The sequence below is a fragment of the Budorcas taxicolor genome, chromosome 18, assembly GCF_023091745.1.
Source record: "Budorcas taxicolor isolate Tak-1 chromosome 18, Takin1.1, whole genome shotgun sequence".
Lineage (NCBI taxonomy): Eukaryota > Metazoa > Chordata > Mammalia > Artiodactyla > Bovidae > Budorcas > Budorcas taxicolor.
In genome coordinates, this window is record NC_068927.1 from 15,999,531 (window position 1) to 16,019,281 (window position 19,751).

At 54.2% G+C, this 19,751-nt stretch overlaps 1 protein-coding gene across 3 annotated transcripts in view; it reads left to right on the forward strand.

Moving 5' to 3' along the window:
* The window catches only part of ACSF3 (acyl-CoA synthetase family member 3), a 44,469-nt gene extending 25,628 nt beyond the window's left edge, over window positions 1-18,841 (forward strand). For 2 of the 3 annotated variants that reach the window (XM_052656177.1, XM_052656178.1), the window contains exons 7-10: window positions 7,952-8,078; window positions 15,066-15,200; window positions 15,530-15,641; window positions 17,797-18,841. In XM_052656177.1, coding sequence (XP_052512137.1) covers window positions 7,952-8,078; window positions 15,066-15,200; window positions 15,530-15,641; window positions 17,797-17,944 — 522 coding nt within the window. In that variant the 3' untranslated portion in view covers window positions 17,945-18,841. Of the gene's footprint in view, window positions 1-7,951; window positions 8,079-14,417; window positions 14,689-15,065; window positions 15,201-15,529; window positions 15,642-17,796 lie in introns of those variants that run through there. The other variant, XM_052656180.1, reaches the window with a different exon arrangement.
* Window positions 18,842-19,751: the final 910 nt, after the last annotated feature.

Sequence of the window (19,751 nt, forward strand, 5' to 3'; positions counted from 1 at the left end):
GTCACGTGTGGATGTGAGAGGTGGGCCATAAAGAAGGCTGAGCGCTGAAGAATTGATGCTTTCAAATTGTGGTGCTGGAGAAGACTCTTGAGAGTCCCTTGGACTGTAAGAAGATCAAACCAGTCAATCCTAAGGGAAATCAATCCTGAGGATTCACTGGAAGGACTAATGCTAAAGCTAAAGCTCCAATGCTTTGGCCACATGATGCGAAGAGTTGAATTATTGGAAAAGACCCTGATGCTGGGAAAGATTGAAGGCAAAAGGAGAAGGGGGCAGCAGAAGATGAGATGGTTAGATATTATCACTGACTTAATGGACATGAATTTGAGCAAACTCCAGGAGATAGTGGAGGACAGAGGAGCCTGGCCTTCTACAATCCATGGGGTCGCAAGAGTTGGACACAACTTGGTGACTGAACAACCGTGAAGCTGCTGGTAACATTCTGCTGTTAAATTTATTTTGTTTGTATTAATATAGACGCTTCCTGATCTATGGCTTGGTTTCTTCTGACTGGTGTTTGCATGGCATATATTGTTCTATCCCTTTGCTCCTAACATGCCATGCAACTGTATTTGAAGTGAGTTTCCTATAGATAGCACATGTGTGTGTTAGTCGCTCAGTCATGTCCGACTCTTTGCGACCCCATAGACTGTAACCCGCCAGGCTCCTTTGTCCATGGAATTCTCTAGGCAAGAATACTGGAGTGGGCTGCCATGCCCTCTTCCAGGGGATCTTCCCGACCCAGGGACTGAACCAGATTCTCCTGCATTGCAGGCAGACTCTTTACCTTCTGAGCCACCAGGGAAGCCATGTAGATAGCACATAGTTGGATCATGTATGTCTTTTAATCTAATTTGAAGTTTGTGTTATAATTGTTATATTTAGACCACCATGTACATTTAATGTGACTGTTGATATGTTTGAATTTAAGCCTCTCATTTGTTTTTTGCTTACTGTTCTGGCCCTCAGTTTCTCATTGCTTGGCTTTCCTCCAACTGCCCTGTTTGGGGTCAATTTTTTTAGTCTTCCATTTTAATTTGCCTGCTGAGTTTTTGAACATACATCTTACAGTTTTTAGTAATTGGTCTAAGGACTACAAAATACATGGTTCACTGCTTGAGATCTACTTAGACTCAACATTGTGACACTTCCAGCAGGACACAGAACTCCTACTACTGCCAAAGAAAAGGTAATCATTGCTCGTGTGAAGTGCTGAGGCTGACAAGGACCCAAATGATGGGCATAGGGACCCCTCGTGGGATAGGCAGAAGGCAGAGAGACTGGGCTCAGCCCTGAAAAGAGCATCAGCAAGAGGGGGTGACAGCCAAGGAGCCGTGGGGGTCACTGGATGGAAGTTTACCAAGAGGAAACCTCATGGGTCAGGGGGATCCTGGCTAAACAGATTCCTAACAGGATTTGTACTGAAGGCCAGCTGGATGGGTGGTCAGCCATCACCAGCGAGGTGGCAGGGGATGAGGAACTGGACAGATAAGAGGGTAAGCAGATATCCGAGTGGAGGGGCCTCTCACTAAACTGACTTAGCTGAGTTCTTGCTAAAACTGGCTTTCTTAGGAAGTACACTTTAGCTCAGTTGGTAAAGAATCTGCCTGCAATGCAGGAGACTGCGATTTGATTCCTGGGTCGGGAAGATCTACTGGAAAAGGGTTAGGCTACCCACTCCAGTATTCCTGGGCTTCCCTTGTGGTTCAGCTAGTAAAGAATCCACCTGCAATGCAGGAGACCTGGGTTTGATCCCTGGATTGGGAAGATCCCCTGGAGAAGGGAAAGGCTACCCACTCCAGTATTCTGTCCTGGAGAATTCCATGGACTGTATGGGGTCGCAAAGAGTCGGACACGACTGAGCGGCTTTCACTTTCACACTGATGGGCCTAGGAGAGGTTTAGGAGGCTGACCGCTGTTGAATGGAGCAGAGGGTCTTTGTCATACGCTTGGGTCGCTGTGCCTTCTCCCTTTTAGGTTGTCGTTGTCATACATAATGGTGCCGTGTATGGCAAGCTTCCTTAGTGGTACAGTTTTTGCTTTCAGTGGTCAAAAATTCACAAGGATAAGAGTCAGTTTTATTCAGCCAAATATTTACCAATTCTGTTGCTTTTCCTTTACTTCTGATCTTCCAGGTTCATTCTGACTGAGGAATTTTGTAGTAACTTTTCTAGGTCAGATCTGCTGATGAAAGATTCTTTTATTTCTTTCTTCATCTAAGACTGTCTTTACTTTATCTTCATTCTTGAAAGTTAGTTTCACTGGATTTGGAATTCTGGGTTGTCAATTATTTCAATGCCTAAAACATGTTATTCTGGTCTTTTTTTTTTTTTTTCTGGTCTCCACTGTTTCCGCAGAGAAGTAATTAGTTGTTTGAATGCCTCAAAGTTATGCCCTGATGTCAAGAGTTTTGTCTTTCTTTTTAGTTTTCAGTGACTGGATTATGATATGTCTTGGCTTGTATTTCTTTGGGCTTATTTGGGGCTCATGGAGCTTCTTGAGTCTTGAATCTTGAGCCTCTTGAATACATTTCTGTATTTCACCAAACTTAAGGGATTTTAAGCCAAATTTTATCAAATATCTTTGTGTCCCTAGCTTTTCCTCTTCTGGGAATCCGATATCATGACTGTTAGCCATTGTGATACTGGTCTTGGCTTCTCATTACTGGTTTATTTTTTCCAATAGTTTTTTCTCCTGTTCAGGTTGAGTAATATCTATTGCTGTTTCTTCAGGTTCTACGATTCTTTCAGTTTTGCTACTGAGCCCATTCAGTGTTAGTGTTAGTCACTTCAGTTCAGTCGCTCAGTCGTGTCCAACTCTTTGTGACCCCATGAATTGCAGCATCCAGGCCTCCCTGTCCGTCACCAACTCCCAGAGTTCACTCAAACTCATGTCCATCGAGTCGGTGATGCCATCCATCCAGCCATCTCATCCTCTGTCATCCCCTCCTCCTCCTGCCCCCAATCCCTCCCAGCATCAGGGTCTTTTCCAATGAGTCAACTCTTCACATGAGGTGGCCAAAGTACTGGAGTTTCAGCTTCAGCATCAGTCCTTCCAATGGACACCCAGAACTGATCTCCTTTAGGATGGACTGGTTGGATCTCCTTGCAGTCCACGGGAGTCTAAAGAGTCTTCTCCAACACCACAGTTCAAAAGCATCAATTCTTCAGTGCTCAGCTTTCTTCACAGTCCAACTCTCACATCCATACATGACCATTGGAAAAACCATAGCCTTGACTAGATGGACATTTGTTGCCAAAGTAATATCTCTGCTTTTGAATATGCTATCTAGGTTGGTCATAACTTTCCTTCTAAGGAGTAAGCATCTTTTAATTTCATGGCTACAATCACCATCTGCAGTGATTTTGGAGCCCAAAAACAAAGTCTGATGCTGTTTCCACTGTTTCCCCATCTATTTCCTATGAAGTGATGGGACCAGATGCCATGATCTTCGCTTCCTGAATGTTGAGCTCTAAGCCAACTTTTTCACTCCCCTCTTTCACTTTCATCAAGAGGCTTTTTAGTTCCTCTTCACTTTCTGCCATAAGGGTGGTGTCATCTGCATATCTGAGGTGACTGATATTTCTCCTGGCAATCTTGATTCCAGCTTGTGCTTCTTCCAGTCCAGTGTTTCTCATGATGTACTCTGCATATAAGTTAAATAAGCAGGGTGATAATATACAGCCTTGATGTACTCCTTTTCCTACTTGGAACCAGTCTGTTGTTCCATGTCCAGTTCTAACTGTTGCTTCCTGACCTGCATATAGATTTCTCAAGAGGCAGGCAGGTGGTCTGATATTCCCATCTCTCTCAGAATTTTCCACAGTTTATTGTGATCCACATAGTCAGAGGCTTTGGCATAGTCAATAAAGCAGAAATAGATGTTTTTCTGGAACTCTCGTGCTTTTTCTATGATCCAACAGATGTTGGCAATTTAATCTCTGGTTCCTCTGCCTTTTCTAAAACCAGCTTGAACATCTGAAAGTTCATGGTTCATGTAGTGCTGAAGCCTGGCTTGGAGAATTTTGAGCATTACTTTGCTAGCGTGTGAGATGAGTGCAATTTTGCAGTAGTTTGAGCATTCTTTGTCATTGCCTTTCTTTGGGATTGGAATGAAAACGGACCTTTTCCAGTCCTGTGGCCACTGCTGAGTTTTCCAAATTTGCTGGCATATTGAGTGCAGCACTTTCACAGCAGCATCTTTCAGGATTTGAAATAGCTCCACTGGAATTCTATCACCTCCACTAGCTTTGTTTGTAGTAATGCTTTCTAAGGCCCACTTGACTTCACATTCCAGGATGTCTGGCTCCAGGTGAGTGATCACACCATCATGATTATCTGGGTCGTGAAGCTCTTTTTTGTACAGTTCTTCTGTGTATTCTTGCCACGTCTTCTTAACATCTTCTGCTTCTGTTAGGTCCATACCATTTCTGTCCTTTATCGAGCCCATCTTTGCATGAAATGTTCCCTTGGTATCTCTAATTTTCTTGAAGAGATCTCTAGTCTTTCCCATTCTGTTGTTTGCCTCTATTTCTTTGCATTGATCACTGAGGAAGGCTTTCTTATCTCTCCTTGCTATTCTTTGGAACTCTGCATTCAGATGCTTATATCTTTCCTTTTCTCCTTTGCTTTTTGCTTCTCTTCTTTTCACAGCTATTTGTAAGGCCTCCTCAGACAGCCATTTTGCTTTTTTGCATTTCTTTTCCATGGGGATGGTCTTGATCCCTGTATCCTGTACAGTGTCATGAACCTCTGCCCATAGTTCATCAGGCACTCTGTCTATCAGATCTAGTCCCTTAAATCTGTTTCTCACTTCCACTGTATAATCATAAAGGATTTGATTTAGGTCATACCTGAATGGTCTAATGATTTTCCCCACTTTCTTCAATTTGAGTCTGAATTTGGTAATAAGGAGTTCATGATCTGAGCCACAGTCAGCTCCTGGTCTTGTTTTTGTTGACTGTATAGAGCTTCTCCATCTTTGGCTGCAAAGAATATAATCAATCTGATTTCAGTGTTGACCATCTGGTGATGTCCATGTGTAGAGTCTTCTCTTGTGTTGTTGGAAGAGGATGTTTGTTATGACCAGTGCGTTCTCTTGGAAAAACTCTATTAGCCTTTGTCCTGCTTCATTCCATACTCCAAGACCAAATTTGCCTGTTATTCCAGGTGTTTCTTTACTTCCTACTTTTGCATTCCAGTCCCCTATAATGAAAAGGACATCTTTTGGGGTGTTAGTTCTAAAAGGTCTTGAGGTCTTCATAGAACGATTCAACTTCAGCTTCTTCAACGTTACTGGTTGGGGCATAGGTTTGATTACCGTGATATTGAATGGTTTGCCTTGGAAATGGACAGAGATCATCCTGTCGTTTTTGAGACTGCATCCAAGTACTGCATTTCGGACTCTTTTGTTGACCATGATGGCTACTCCATTTCTTCTGAGGGATTCCTGCCCGCAGTAGTAGATATAATGGTCATCTGAGTTAAATTCACCCATTCCAGTCCATTTTAGTTCGCTGATTCCTAGAATGTTGACGTTCACTCTTGCCATCTCCTGTTTGACCACTTCCAATTTGCTTTGATTCATGGACCTGACATTCCAGGTTCCTGTGCAATGCTGCTCTTTACAGCATCGGACATTGCTTCTATCACCAGTCACATCCACAACTGGGTATTGTTTTTGCTTTTGCTCCATCCCTTCATTCTTTCTGGAGTTATTTCTCCACTGACCTCCAGTAGCATATTGGGCACCTACCGACCTGGGGAGTTCCTCTTTCAGTATCTGTCATTTTGCTTTTTCATACTGTTCATGGGTTCTCAAGGCGAGAATACTGAAGTGGTTTGCCATTCCCTTCTGCAGTGGACCACATTCTGTCAGACCTCTCCACCATGACCCTCCTGTCTTGGGTGGCCCCATACAGCATGGATTAGTTTCATTGAGTTAGACAAGGCTGTGGTCCGTGTGATCAGATTGGCTAGTTTTCTGTGAGTGTGGTTTCAGTGTGTCTGCCCTGTGATGCCCTGTCGCAACACCTACCATCTTACTTTGGTTTCTCTTACCTTGGACGTGGGGTATCTCTTCATGGCTGATCCAGCAAAGCGCAGCTGCTGCTCCTTACCTTGGACGAAGGGTACCTCCTCACTGCCGCTCCTCCTGACCTTGGACATGGAATAGCTCCTCTCAGCCCTCCCGCCTCTCCTTGGATGTGGGGTTGCTCCTCTCAGCCACCTCCCCTGACCTCGGGCGTATGGTAGCTCCTCTCGGCCGCCATTAGTCACTTAGTTGTGTCCAACTCTTTGTGACCCCATGAGTGTAGCCCACCAGGCTTCTCTGTCCGTGGGATTTCCCAGGCAAGAATACTAGAGTGGGTTGCCATTTCCTTCTCCAAGGGATCTTCCGAACCCAGGGATTGAACCCCAGTCTCCAACACTGCAGGCAGCTTCTTTGCATCTGAGCCACCAGGGAGCCCATTCAGCCCATTTCCTTGTTTCTGTTGTTGTAGTTTTAGTTCTAAAATTTCCATTTGGTTCTGCCCTGTGTCTTTTATTTCTCTGCTGAAACTTTGTATTCCCACATATTTGCAGTGTTTGCCCTTACCTGTTGGAGCATGTTGATAACTTGTGCTTTAGCGTCTTTCTTAGGCACACCCAGCACCTCTGCCATCTGGTGCTGTCCCATACTGATGCCCTTTTCTCATAAGAGTTGGTACTTTCTTGGCATTTCACGTGCTGAGTTAACTTTGTATTGTGTCCTAGACACTCTGAGTGTTGTGTCATGAGACTCTGGATCTTGTTCACGTCCAATGGAGAGGTCGGTATTTTTCTGTTACTATTATTTAGTTGGTCTAAGTCTGAAACCTGCCATCTCTGAGGTCAGTTTCCATGTCACTTTCATTTTCACGGCCTCTGCTTTACTGTGCATACCTGCCCTGCAGACATGGCACCCCATGGTCAGGCCGACGTTAGCAGTGCACCAGATGAAAGATGGCAGTGGGAAAAATGGTGAAATTCAAGTAAAGTCTGTGGTGTAACTGAAAAAACAAACACCTCCTCTGAGCAGACGGGATGGCAGAAGCCCTGCTGGCCTGGAGCATGCAGCCCAGTCCCCCTGGGTAACATCACTCCTGTGTGGGAGCCAGGCGGTGGGGAGGGTCCCCTCGCTGTCCACCCACTGTGTCGGTCCCAGGGGCATTCAGCTTTCCATTCAGGCCTCAGACAACTCAGATGATTTTACAGCACATTTCCAAGGGTGTCTTTTCTTTAGAATAGGGGGATGTTCTCCCCACCGAAAAGTTCATCCCAGGTGGGAGCTGATGAGCTGAGCGGGGTTTTCCGGGGGCACTTGGTCTCATGGGTCATAGTTACATTGCTGTCAGCTGAGCCGTGAGCGCAGAGCCAGCGAGGCTCTACTGAACGTGGTTCCACCTTTTCTCTGTCCTTTTCCGGCATTACAGACTCCGACTCCATGTCTTAGAACACTCAGCCCCTTTCCACCCTCACCCTGCCCACAGCGGGGAGACTCTAGGGTCCCTGCTTATGACTGCCTGGCTCTCCCAGGCACCCAGCTTCTCCCCCTGTAACCCCCATGGGCCCCCTTCCCACCCTGCACAGCTGCCAACCCCAGGCTCTTCCCAGGAGCCATGGCAGATGTGGGCAGCTGCCCACTTCTCCCACGTCTGAGGTCGGTCTAAGAGACACCCTGAAGACAGTTTCACAGGAGCGTGGCCCTCAGAAGTGGACAGACAGGCCAATCATGCTGGGCTGTGAGCTCTGGGACAGGGTGGGCACAGAGGCCTCGGGCAGCGTTCCTGAGGGGGCCATGAAAGCTAGTTGGTGCTTCCCATCAAAGCGTCTAATCTCAGGAGAGCGTGTGGGCCTCGGGAGGAGCTGGGGTGGTAGAGACCAGCCTGAAGGGGTGAACTCTGACGCCTACCTTTCTCTCTCACCACAGGTGACCCCAGGGTTCGAGGAGAAGGAGGGTGAACTCCTGGTCAGGGGGCCCTCTGTGTTCCGAGAATACTGGGACAAGCCGGAGGAAACGAAAGCCGCCTTCACTTCAGACGGCTGGTTCAAAACAGGTAGGCGGGTGGGTCCAGAGGGGACGAAGGGAAGTCAGCACCGCTGCAGCAGGACACCCCCAGAATCCTCCCTGGAGAGGGGAAGAGGGCACTTTGCATCTCCTGTCTTTAAAGCTGCACCCCTGACACTGTACCCTAGTCCCCCGCAGCCTCTGGAAAGAAGATCCTGAGACTGTGGGCCTCAGGGGCCAGCTTCCCCCAGCCCTGCAGCCAGACTCTGGCCCTGTCCCTTGCCCGGCCACCCTGCACGTGGTGATCTGTCTGTCCCTCAAGGTCAGGATTCCCCTTCCGAGGGACCGCTGCTCTCCACATCAGAGACCCTCCCTGCCTTCCCATCCCCACTCCCCCTGCTTCGTAACCCCTTCCCCACCCCCACAGAAGGAGTTTGCTTGCGGTTTGGTTTGGTCCCCTGAAGTCTGCTCTCTGTCACCTGCCTGCACAGTGTGTGTAGCCAGAGCCTGGGGCCCTATGCAGGGGCAGGCAGGGGTCGCCCGACGTCCGCGCACCCAGAGACTGCTCTGAGGTGCCTCACCCCAGCCGCCGTCCTCCATGCCCGTCTCCTTGGTCCCAGTGGTCCCGTTGAGTACGAGGCCGATTCAGCAGATACTGGGAGTGTTTGAGTTTGTAGCTGCATGGGATTCACTGGTGTGTGCTCACACAGGACACTCCCAGCAGTTCCTGACAGCCAGGAGAGGCGCTCCGGGCATTTGTCCTTTGCTTGTTGCCTGTCTGAATTTCTAAAACTTGCATGCTGAGCATGCATTATGTCACAATTATCTTAATAATCTTAAAGCAATATTTTCCCAAAAGAAAGGCCTGCTCCTCTGTCATCGTGAGACAGCCTCCTAATTAGAAACACATCTCTTGGCAGCTCCTCTGTGGGCAGCAGAGCTGAGGAGAGAGTGATACACAGCCGTGAGGGCACACGGGTGCGTCTAGGGGTGGGAGAGGCGGTGGGCGTGCCCTTGGCCTGGTGACCCCCTGGGAACCACTCCTGGCTGAGGCACACACGTGAGTCTTCATGGGCTCAGGCAGTGTGGGTTCTCAGGGTAGAATTCACTCTCCAGTCTGCCACCATCATGGGCCTCAGGTCACCAGGTGACAGAGCAGGGCCATGTGCATACCCCCCAGCAGTCCTGGGGTGCTGCGGGCCCATCAGGTGGGGCTCAAGGGGGAGGGGGCAGATGAGAGTTCCCCGGAGCAGAGCAGAGGCCTGCTCCAGGGGCCCTGGCTGGTGCCGGCAGAGGGCTCAGTGGTTGGGCCCCAGGGCCGGGACAGCTGTTCATGCATTCCAGCTTCCCTTTGTAAACGTTGAATTCATACAGGCCAGCCTGGTGGCAACAAGATTACTGCTGCCCTTGAAAGGCAGGGTTTAAGAAATACAACTTTAGGCTCATCCTGCTTTTGTGTGTCCCTTCTGGAGCCCTCTGAGCATCCTGACTTGGAAATCTGACTTCTTTGTGGCCATCTTCCTTTATTTTTAAACTCAGCTAAAGCTGCAGTCTTTTTCTTTAAAAGCACGGGAACCAAAGCCCTGTGGACTTTGCCAATAGCAGGGCTCGCGCACGCCGGGCCGGCAGCGTGCAGTGAGGGGCAGTCAGCATAACACGTCTCAGTCCCTGGTCGTGATGAATATTTCAGTTGAAAGGAATAGCATGCATTAATTATCGTAAAGAGATGTCTTTAGGAGAAAATGATTTTGAAATTCAGTTTAATTTCATTGTAATGCGCAGCAAACAGGAAGGGAGTCTGTGTGTTTAATTGGCTCTCGGGGGTGAGGCCTGGAAGCCGCGTGCCTTTGTCACAGGCCATTAGTGATACAGGCTGCATAATGTGCGCGGCAATCAGCTCACAGCTGCCGCTCCTGCGGGGCAAGTGAGCGGGATATTAACTAGAAATCAGGATGAATTAAACTTAACCCTTTCCCCGACCAGCCCTCCTGCCACACACATTCTGGCCCAGGCTGCAGGGGGCTGCGTCTGGGACTTCTCAGAGGATGAGGGGAGAGAGGCCGCCCTCCCCAGCCTGCACAGAGCCCAGTTTCTATTGCCTGGAGCTCTCTGCCAGCCGCTGGGGTCCTGGCTGCTGCTCAGGCAGGAAGTCAGAGCCCTCCTGGAGCGCCCCCAGTGATGACCCTAAATGCGTCCCACCTTCCACACGTGCGTGCGCACGGGCTCAGTGCTGGCCCCGGGTTGGGAAACGGTGATGCCAGAACTCCCTCCTCAGGGCTTTACACTGACCCCGCTGTCGAAAACGAGGATGTGGGACAGACGAATGTAAGGACACAGGATGACGCTAAAGAGAGAGATGAGGACACAGACAGCCTGGAACAGATGATGACCGAGACAGAGCCGAGGACATGGGACAGATGTGGGGATGCAGCACGCATGTGGGAACGCAGAACTAAGCCAAGCCAGCGCTGCGATCGTCCTGCCCTCTGGACACAGTAGAGCAACTGGCCACTGAACAAGGAAACAGAAACGTCACCTCTGCCTTATTCTAGAGAAGGTCTCCTGGGGCTTCTCTGGTGGCCCGGGAGTAAAGAATCTGCCTGCCAGCAGAGACACGGGTCCATCCCTGACTTGGGAGGATCCCACGTGCCATGGAGGCGCTGAGCCATGCACCACAACCACTGAGCCCGTGTGCCCGCCCTAGAGCCCAGGCTCTGCAGGAAGAGAGGCCACCACAGTGAGAGGTCCGCTCGCTCGCCACAGCTAGAGAAAACCTGCCCACTAGCCAAGACCCAGCACAGCCAAAGTTAAACATATGAAAAAAGAGACAAAGTCTGTACCCTTTAAAGGTCTCCTCACACAGTGTGCTGTTAGTGACATAGGAGATGGAACATCCCTGATGATAAATCCACACATTTGTAGGAGAAGCTCAGGTAGCTGGGGAAGGGTGCATAAGAAGCCCACCAGAATGTAACAGGGTACCTTGGCACTGAATTGATGATCTCTTTTTCTTCTGTTAACGAGCACACAATGATATTACCAGAGAAAAACCTTAAAGGGTATTTATCTAAAAAAGAAGATTCACCAGCAGAAAACAGAAAGGAGCCATTCCGTGGCCCTGCGCATACTTGGCTGAGCGTGGAGTCCGCTGAGAGGTTGGGGAGCCCAGGACATGAGGGCTGACCCAGGCCGAGAGCGTGGCCCCCTGCGCCCAGAGCCCAGGAGGAAAATAAGGCCATAGGCAGGTGGAGGGGAAGTGCGGTCGGCCATAAAAATGCAGAAACTGTTTCACTTCCCAGTGGTGAAAGGCAAGTATGGAGACAGACTCCATCCACCAAACTGGCAGAGACTCTTCTGGAGCTGACGCTCAGTGCTGCGAGGTGGGTGCTTGGCTCCCACGGGCGGGGTGTGTGTCAGGAGGGCTCCTGGGAATCCATTCACAGATAGAGGTGTAAGCTCCGATGTTTATAGACCCCTCATTTGCTGCTGGGTTCATGGACCCCTTGGGTGCGTCCAACCCGCAGAGGATCGCGAGCCTTCCGCATCCACAGCCCAAGTGACCCCGGCCTCAGGGAGCCCTGCTGGCACGTGCCACACACGCGTGTCCGCGGGCATGCACGGCCATCACAGACGGGTTTGCGCACCATGCGCAGGACACTAACTGCTGTCTCTGCGTGATTCCCTCTAGTCCTTTGTTTCTCTCGGCAGAATTTCCTGGGTGAGCTCCACCGCCACATGTGAAGGTGAGATGCTCTCAGTTGTCTGAGACAAAGGCCCCCCTGCCTGGCGCTCACCCTGTGCCAGGCTCTCCTGCCCTGTGCTCACCTGCCCAGTGCTCGCCCACTGCACACTGAGCCCTGACACATTTTTTCCATGACCTGTGCATCCACTGTGACCAACAGCAGTCAGGAATCAGGCAGCGTATTGAAAAGGGGGGGTTTCTTGTTAGGGTGTGACAGCACGTGTAGCTGGAGGATGTCGAACCCTTCACATCTGCTGACCGTGAATAACATGCCCGCCCCCCGGCAGGGCCCTCCAGACCCCCAGGACATGCGGTGTGGGCAGGCTGCTGACCTACTGGCCCCGCCACCCCGCGGGGCACAGCCTGTGCGGCGGACTGTGGTGCAGCCTGGCGGCCGTCCCTTTATGTGGGCTTTACTTTGTGTCTTGCATGAAACCCTTTGTTCCCCAGTGGTTGCCGTGATCTGCTTCTCTGTGTTCTTCTGGCACACCCCACTTTGCTTCGCCTGGCACGGCTCCTGTGCGGACAGTGGGTCTCATCCGGTTTCGCTCCTGCTGGGCCTCTGTGCTGCCCTTTGGCCTCCGTGTCTGCCCAGGCCGGCCCAGGCCTCTGGGCAGAAGGTCCTTGTTTTCATCAAGGTCCCATACGGGCAGCTGGGAGACTCCAGCCATCTGTCAGATTTGGGGAGGAGCCCTCATACCCCAGCTTTGTCCACGCTGGCAGCTGGAGGCCGCCCAGGGACTGCCAGATACTCATGGACACACTGTTTGGGGCTTCCTGAGTTGGGGTGCTGGTCTGTCCAGCCCCCACAAGAGATCCCCCAGTGCTCCCCCTCCGCCACACCAGCATACAGCTCCCACCCACCTCCTCCTTCCTCCAGGATCACGTCTGTCCCTGCACCCCTGTGTCATCCTCCTCAACTTGGACCATGTTCCCAGGAGCCCCTGAAGCGGGCAGCAGCAGGTGCGCTCCGGAGAGCTGTGTCCACCGGCATACTCGTCTGGCTGGGCCAGGCTGGGCCAGAGCTTCTGGGGGCGCTGCTGGCTGCAGCCGTGTTGCTCCTGGTGCATCGTGACCTTTCCTCTCTCTCGAGTCCCTTTGCCCTGGGAGCCCTTTGGTCGACAAGCCCCCTGTCTCCGGGGCTCTGACTGTCCTCGTCTCACTAGCGCGCTGGATGGCTGAGTTCTCTCCGATGTCCAGCGGGGGTCGGGGGCTGAGAGCAGGAGGCAGGTTGGGGCTGGGCTCCGTGCTGCCGTCCACCCACTCTGTCCCCAGAGCACAGGCAGCAGCCGTGCACTGAGGGCCAGTGCCCCTGCGCCCTGCTCTCAGCCGCCCTCCACGCCTCCCCCAGGGCACCTGCCAGCCCGGCTGTAAATGGCCCGCAGAGTCTGTCTCCCTGCCTCCCAGCTGCCTGTCTTCTCCCCAGCATGCCCTCTCCCGTCCCCTCTGCATAGCTTTGGTGCCTTAAAAAAGCCCGTTGCTGTTGACTTTATTCCAAGAGGGAGCGATCTGAGCTGTGTGTTGAGGCCCTGCTCAAGGGAGGTGTCGTGTGTCCACTTTCCTTCTCTTCTCCTTGGCCTCCTGCTGGGCCACACCGAGGGGCACAGACCCTCCGGCACCTTCTGCCTCCATCCTCATGTTCTGCGTCCATCTGTCTCAAATCTCTGTCTTCTTCCCTCTTATGGGGGTGTTGTGACCAATTTGAGGCCACTGGGTAATCGAGGACCTCCATGACTTGTATCCTTACTTCCTGCCTGACGGTGACCCCAGGGAGTAGCCGGGCCTCCTTCACTCAGCACACAGACCTGGGACCTCCCCCAGTCTGGCGTCCCTATGTCCTTCCACCAGCCCTGCCATCTTGGGGCTGGCTTTGCTCAAAGACCCTAGTCTCACTGCTCTTCATGTGGCTGGAGGAGGTCAGTAAGTGGACCACTGGTGTGCAGGGTCGAGGGGGTGGCAGGCAGCTGGTGAGGCCATGGTAGTGATGTCTGAGCGGAGTGGCGGACAGGTGGAGAAGCAGATACTGCAGGTGGGCAGTGGGCAGTGGGTGTGAGCGCCCCCGGGCGAGGGGCATGGTTAGGGGTCTGCTGGAGGATGTGGGTGCGGCCGTTGGGAGCTCTCGCCCTGGGTTTAGTTGATATCAGAGCAAGGAGGGTGCAGGTGTTGTGGCTAGGAGCCCTGAGGCCACCTTAGCCTTGGTGTGGGCATTGGGGGTGTCCCTGGCAGGACCAAGTGTGGGACGCGGAGCCCAGGGCAGGGCAGTGACCCTTACATCCCGGGTCTCTGGCAGGTAGAGGCCAGTGGGAGCCAGGTATGGAAGCCACAGGAGGGACCACCCTGGGCTGGGGTTGATACTCAGGGATGGAGAAGCTGTCCAGTGTGGAGGGGACACGGCCAGAGCCAGAGCCGCATAGCCAGGGCCCTGGTGGGCCTCGGGGGACGGGGCACCCTGCGTCCTGTCCCTGCAACCTGCCTGTCACTCCTGTCACACGTGTCCTTCCCCGCCATCCATCACCCATCCGGGGACCGTGGTGGCTCCCAGGGCCTCCCCTTCATCCTGCTTCATGTTGGGCAGGAGGGCCCCCAACTCAGGAGCCCAGCTCCCGCCGCGGCCAGCCGGGCACAGCCATCCATCTTGTTTAATAGGCTGGAGCGCCCCGCGCGGCTGGGCTCCGGGAGAGCGAGCTGATGGATGGGCCTCCTGCGTTGGACGGCAGTGTATCATGAAATACTGATTTATTCCAGCTAATCACCCGTGTGAAGTGTGTGAGAGCAGACGGTGGTGCGTCAGTGCGGCTCTCAGAGCACAGGCAGGCATTCCCATGTGCCCAGTCTCACACATGCATGCACACTTGTGTGAGCGCGTTCACCCTCAGCCCTGCTCCCCCTGTGCCCACGATGCCCCAGCGGGCATGTGTCCCACGCCCTTGCTGGGGTGGGAAGCACCCAAACTGAGCGTGGCAGGGAGGTCCCTTCCTCCTGCCAGATCCCCCACGTGACACCACGTGTGGCCCACGCCCTGTCGGGAAGGGTCTACCCTGATGCCCATGCCAGGCCCTTCTGTGGCTGGAACCCAGGGAGGCCCCGTGGGTTGTATCTCCTGCCTCTGTGGTCCTGGGAAGCTGTGGGCTATTTCATGATGGTCCTTGTGGGATGTGGCCACAGAGGCGTCTGTGTGGGCATCACACAAGGCCCGCAGCTGTCCACATGGCACTGGCCGGCTTGTTCCAGAGAGACGTAGACACCCCGAGTCACAGGGCCACACCCAACCAGCTGACCCAGGCCTCTCCCCAGGTGACACAGCAGTGTTCAAGGACGGCAGCTACTGGATCCGTGGCCGCACCTCGGTGGATATCATCAAGAGCGGCGGCTACAAGGTCAGCGCCCTGGAGGTGGAGCGGCTCCTGTTGGCCCACCCCAGCATCACCGGTGAGTGGCCCTGTGGCCCTGCCCTTCAGCTGGCGCAGCTGCCCTCGGCTTCCCGGGCCGTCTTGGGACCGGTCCACATGTGGCTTCCTGTGTGTGTCGGGGCACACCTTCAGGTCCTCTGCTCCCCTCCCGCTCCCTGTCTCAGGTCCAGGCTGGCCAGTGCAGGCCGTGACCCCGTGGTCAGGAGTGGTGGTGTCCCGGGCTGTCCTGACACCCCAGGGTGCCCTGTGCCCCTGTTTCTGGCCACTCAGGCTTCTCTGGGTCCTTCCCGCAGCCTTCAGTGCTCGTCCTCTTGTGTCCTGAGATCCCTCCCTCTGCTTCCTCCACAGACGTGGCTGTGATTGGAGTTCCAGACATGACATGGGGCCAGCGGGTTACCGCAGTGGTGACCCTTCAAGAGGGCCACTCGCTGTCCCACCGGGAGCTCAAGGAGTGGGCCAGGTGAGGGCTGAGCTATATGGTCCTTATGGGAGCTGCTCCGCGCCCTGCCATACACACAGACACTCACGGTGTGAAGGACCCCAAGACAGCTGTGTAGTGATGGCTAGGGGGCACCGTGGTCCTTACAGGAGCTGCCCCCACATACATAGACATAAGGTGTGAAGCTAGTCCTTAAGGAGCTGCTTCCTCCCCAACAAAGACACATGTGAGGTGTGAAGGACCCCAAGAAGGCTGAATTGTGATGGCAGGAGCAGATGTAGGACCCTGACCCCTGACTCAGGTCTGAGCTTCCAAGGCAGGTTCTGAGGCAGACGGGGGACCCGTATGCGCCTGTGTCCTCTCCTGGGTGTAGGAGGGACCTCGTCAGGGAAGGTCCATTCGCAGAGCCCAGCTCAGAGGACGCTGGGGCAGGCTGAGCAGGTTGGGGGCACCGCTGAGCTCGGGGCATCGCTGGGGCCTGTGGGTGCTCGCTGCCGGCTGAGCTCAGAAAGATGTTAGTTCTGTCCCCAGGTTCTTTATCTTAGATGTAGGAGGCTTCTCCCTCTCCCCTCCCCACCCGCCCCTTCTGCTGCCTCCTTGACACCGAAGATACTTGTGGCTCTCCCAGCGGGATCTTGGGAGCAGTCGGAGTCCTTGTTTATCGGGCAGCACAGCTGGGCCATTAGATTCCCCTGGATTTGCAGAATCACAGCTGGAACATTATAGTTTCACAAAGGCGTGAGCAGGATTCTAGTTGGCTTTGCTGCTTTGGTTAAACAGTTGCTTTGTTAAAAGGCAGAGCTCACCATCCTGTGTTGAGAGCAAGTCTTCCGGCATTAAAGCTGCCCCTTGTCTCCCCAGACTCCCAGCATCCCTCCACGGGGTCTGCTGCCTGCCGAGAGCTTGGGGTCCTGGGAGATGCTCACCGCAGGGTGGGCCTGGGGCAGCTGGGACCCTGGGCTTTGTATCCTCACACGAGGCAGCCATGGATAGTGACCCCGCAACTGCCCACCCCGTGGAGGGAGGGCAAAGGTCCTCCTCTCAGAGGGCAGGGCCAGCTCCAGGTTTGTCTACACCCCTGGTGGGGGAGTATGGAGGAGGGGCCTCACTCCAGTCCTTGACACTGACTCAGTGAAGCTGCTGTTTCTATGTCATGTCTGTTGCCATATAAGGGTCTTTTTTAAAGGTTATTTTAGAATAATGTTTTCCCTTCCACTGCTGTTTTTTCATTCCTGAAGATTCTTGCCTCACAGTCTGTCTGCCCCCCAGTAAAGGTCCATCCTGTCCCTTCCCCCAGACTGCTGTGCGTCTAGCGGAGTTGGGGGAAGCTGGCAGCCACCCCGTCCCAGCTCAGGCACTGTGACACTAGGGGTGCACGTGGCTTGGGGCTGGGCAGCAGCGCCACATTCCCAGGTCTGGACATGGCCTGCCCATCACACTGTCCAGTCACAGAAGCCCATGTGGGGCTTACACCCTCTGGGCAGGGGCGGGGGGTTAGTTCAGGAATCCTGTGCCCAGATGGAGCTCTGCGGGATCAGGTATTGAGCAGGGACGGTGCTCCCAAGGGGCTGAACAGTGGGGATTTCCCCGCAGGGAAGCTCAGGAACAAACAGCTCAGCTCTGCGGGGTTCCCACTCAGGCAGCACTTTGCCCTGACCAGTTCCTCCCACACCACTTGCTGAGCTGATGCTCTCCAGAGGAGAATGGGTCTGTTCTCAGAAATGGCGAGCTCACAGGCTTTTAGACTGCTCCTCTCCATGCCTGCGACTTCTGTTCCCGTTTTGGTGACTATGGGATGGGGTTCGGGCTATGCGTCCTGCCTCTGTTGCCCCCCTGCCCCAGGCAGCACCTGTGCTTCTGCTGGTCTCTTACAAAGGGGCCCGAGTGTGCCAGGGCGCAGGGAGCTCTGCTCAGGATAGCCGTGGTGCCTGTAGCCTCGGCGTGGGGTTCAGAGCTGACCAGGGCTATTCGCAGGAGGATGCCTCATCAACTGGGCCCCTCCCACTCTGTGGGTGTCAGCTCTGGTGTGGGCTGGGCAGTGCTGGCCGGTGTGCATGCATGGTCAGGACACCCAAGGGTGTGCGAGGTGCCAACCACCCCCCTCCCGTAACCTCCCACTGGAGAGAGGTGCCAACCATCCCCACGGCCCCTGCACTCAGGCCCCTTGTCTCTGCAGAGGCGTCCTGGCCCCGTACGCTGTGCCCTCGGAGCTGCTGCTGGTGGAGGAGATTCCGCGGAACCAGATGGGGAAGGTCAACAAGCGAGACCTCGTCCGGCAGCTTTACCCGCATGAGAAGGGCACCCCCGAGGCCGGGAACCAGTGAGCCAGCCTCCCACGTGGCCAGAATGAAACCGCCGTAAACCCTGCAGTGGCATTGTGGCTGCAGCCAGACCCCACAGTTCAATATGCTCTGCACCCCTAACCCGCAGGTCCCTGTATGTCCAGAGGTATCTCGGGGAAGCTGGTCTCCCTGGAAACTCATTAAAGGCCTCGCAGAGAAGCCAGTGCCTGTCTGGCAGTCCTGCCTGGGTCTGTGTGGCCCCTGCCCTCGCATGGGGAGGGTGTGGTCCGCACGTGTGTGCACACTGCGGGGCAGGGTGGACGGCGGCCCTGGGAGGGTGTTTCCTGCAAGAGTGGGTGGCTGTGGAGTGTCCAGCGCCTGTGGCCCTGGCCGAGGCTCACTAGGCCTTCAGGGCCAGGGCCGTGGCTCAGGCGACCAGAGGGCAGGGAGTGCCTGACTCTTGGCCCCAGAGTGGCCACCTAGACCAGGTCGGGCTGGGGGCTAGTATCTGGGGCTCTGGGGCCACTTGTTCCGAGTCGTGGCTGCAGCCTGGATCCCACCATCCTCAGGGTCCAGAGTGCTCAGTCGCCAGAGGTTGGCCACGAATGGCCCCACTACTGCACCCCTGACCCTTGACCCTTCCTTCCCCTGTACTGTTCCTCTGCAACACCCTCAGCCCACTCCAGTCTTTGTCTGGATGTCTCCCTCCTTCCCAGACACCCACTGGCCCCTGCTGCCTGGCCCCAGGCCCCCCTGCCCTCCCGAGCCAAAGGCAGAGGTGCCCTGGGAGACCCAAGGGTCATGGGGAGGCTGAGCGGGAACGAGGACCGAGCCGAGGCCCAGATGGGGAGCATGTGGGGCCAAGGCCCCTGCCCCACCCTGAGTGTGCGGCCCGAGACTGCCCGAGGCCAGCCCCGGGCACATCCACCTCAGCACCCTCCTGCGAGAGGCCTGGCCATGCACAGCCACCACCTATGCAGCAGGCTGGCCTCCCTGGCTGGGCGCTGGCCGGTGGCCAGTTCTCTTGGGCGGCACTGGACCTCTGGCTCCTGCTGTTCTCATGTCGCTGGCTCTTCACCTGATCCCACTGGCTGACTCTGGCTGAGGGGACTGCGGGGTAAGAGCCAGTTGCTCTTTAGTGCTTACTTCTTTTTTGTCCAGGAAAAACATCGGCAGGTTGGACAAGGCATGGTGTCCACTCAGGAGAGTGTGAATCAGGAGTCAGTTTCGGCTGCCTAGTGATGTCACCCCTATAATTAGGTTCTTGTAAGGTTATAGGGGGAGAGAGCTGCCTTCACCATGCCAAACCTGCCACAGACACCTGGAGATGGGGTCCCCACGCACTGGCCAGGGGTCTCACTTAGGGCTCTGAGGGAGGGTGAGGCTGGCCCGAGACCCCTAGGGCCAGTGGTCTCCTCGGTCGGCCTGGGCTGTCTTTGGTGATGAATTTGGGCTCTTCAGGGGTTACGGGTTTATTCAGAGATGTTACTTCCATTTAATGACCTGAATCTGCTATAAAGCCGTTTACTTCATCCAGGTTTCAGACCTACTGGCACGAAGTCCCTCTCCAGTCTTGCTGGTGTGTCTGGTTGGCTCTCCTTTTTGTTGGCTCACCCTCCTCATGGTTTCTTCTGTTTCTTTAGCGTCTCTTTTCCTGGTGGCTGACTGGACCTGCCCTCACTGTCTTCACCTGGCTGTTCTCCTAGCCCCTACCTGGGCGCCTCCCTCCCCACCCAGCTCCAAACTCTGGGTCACTTCTGCTTTGATTTTTTTTCCTTAATTTTTTAAAATTGGCTTTGTTTTTGGCTGCACCGGGTCTTCATTGCTGCGTGCAGGCTTTCTTTAGTTT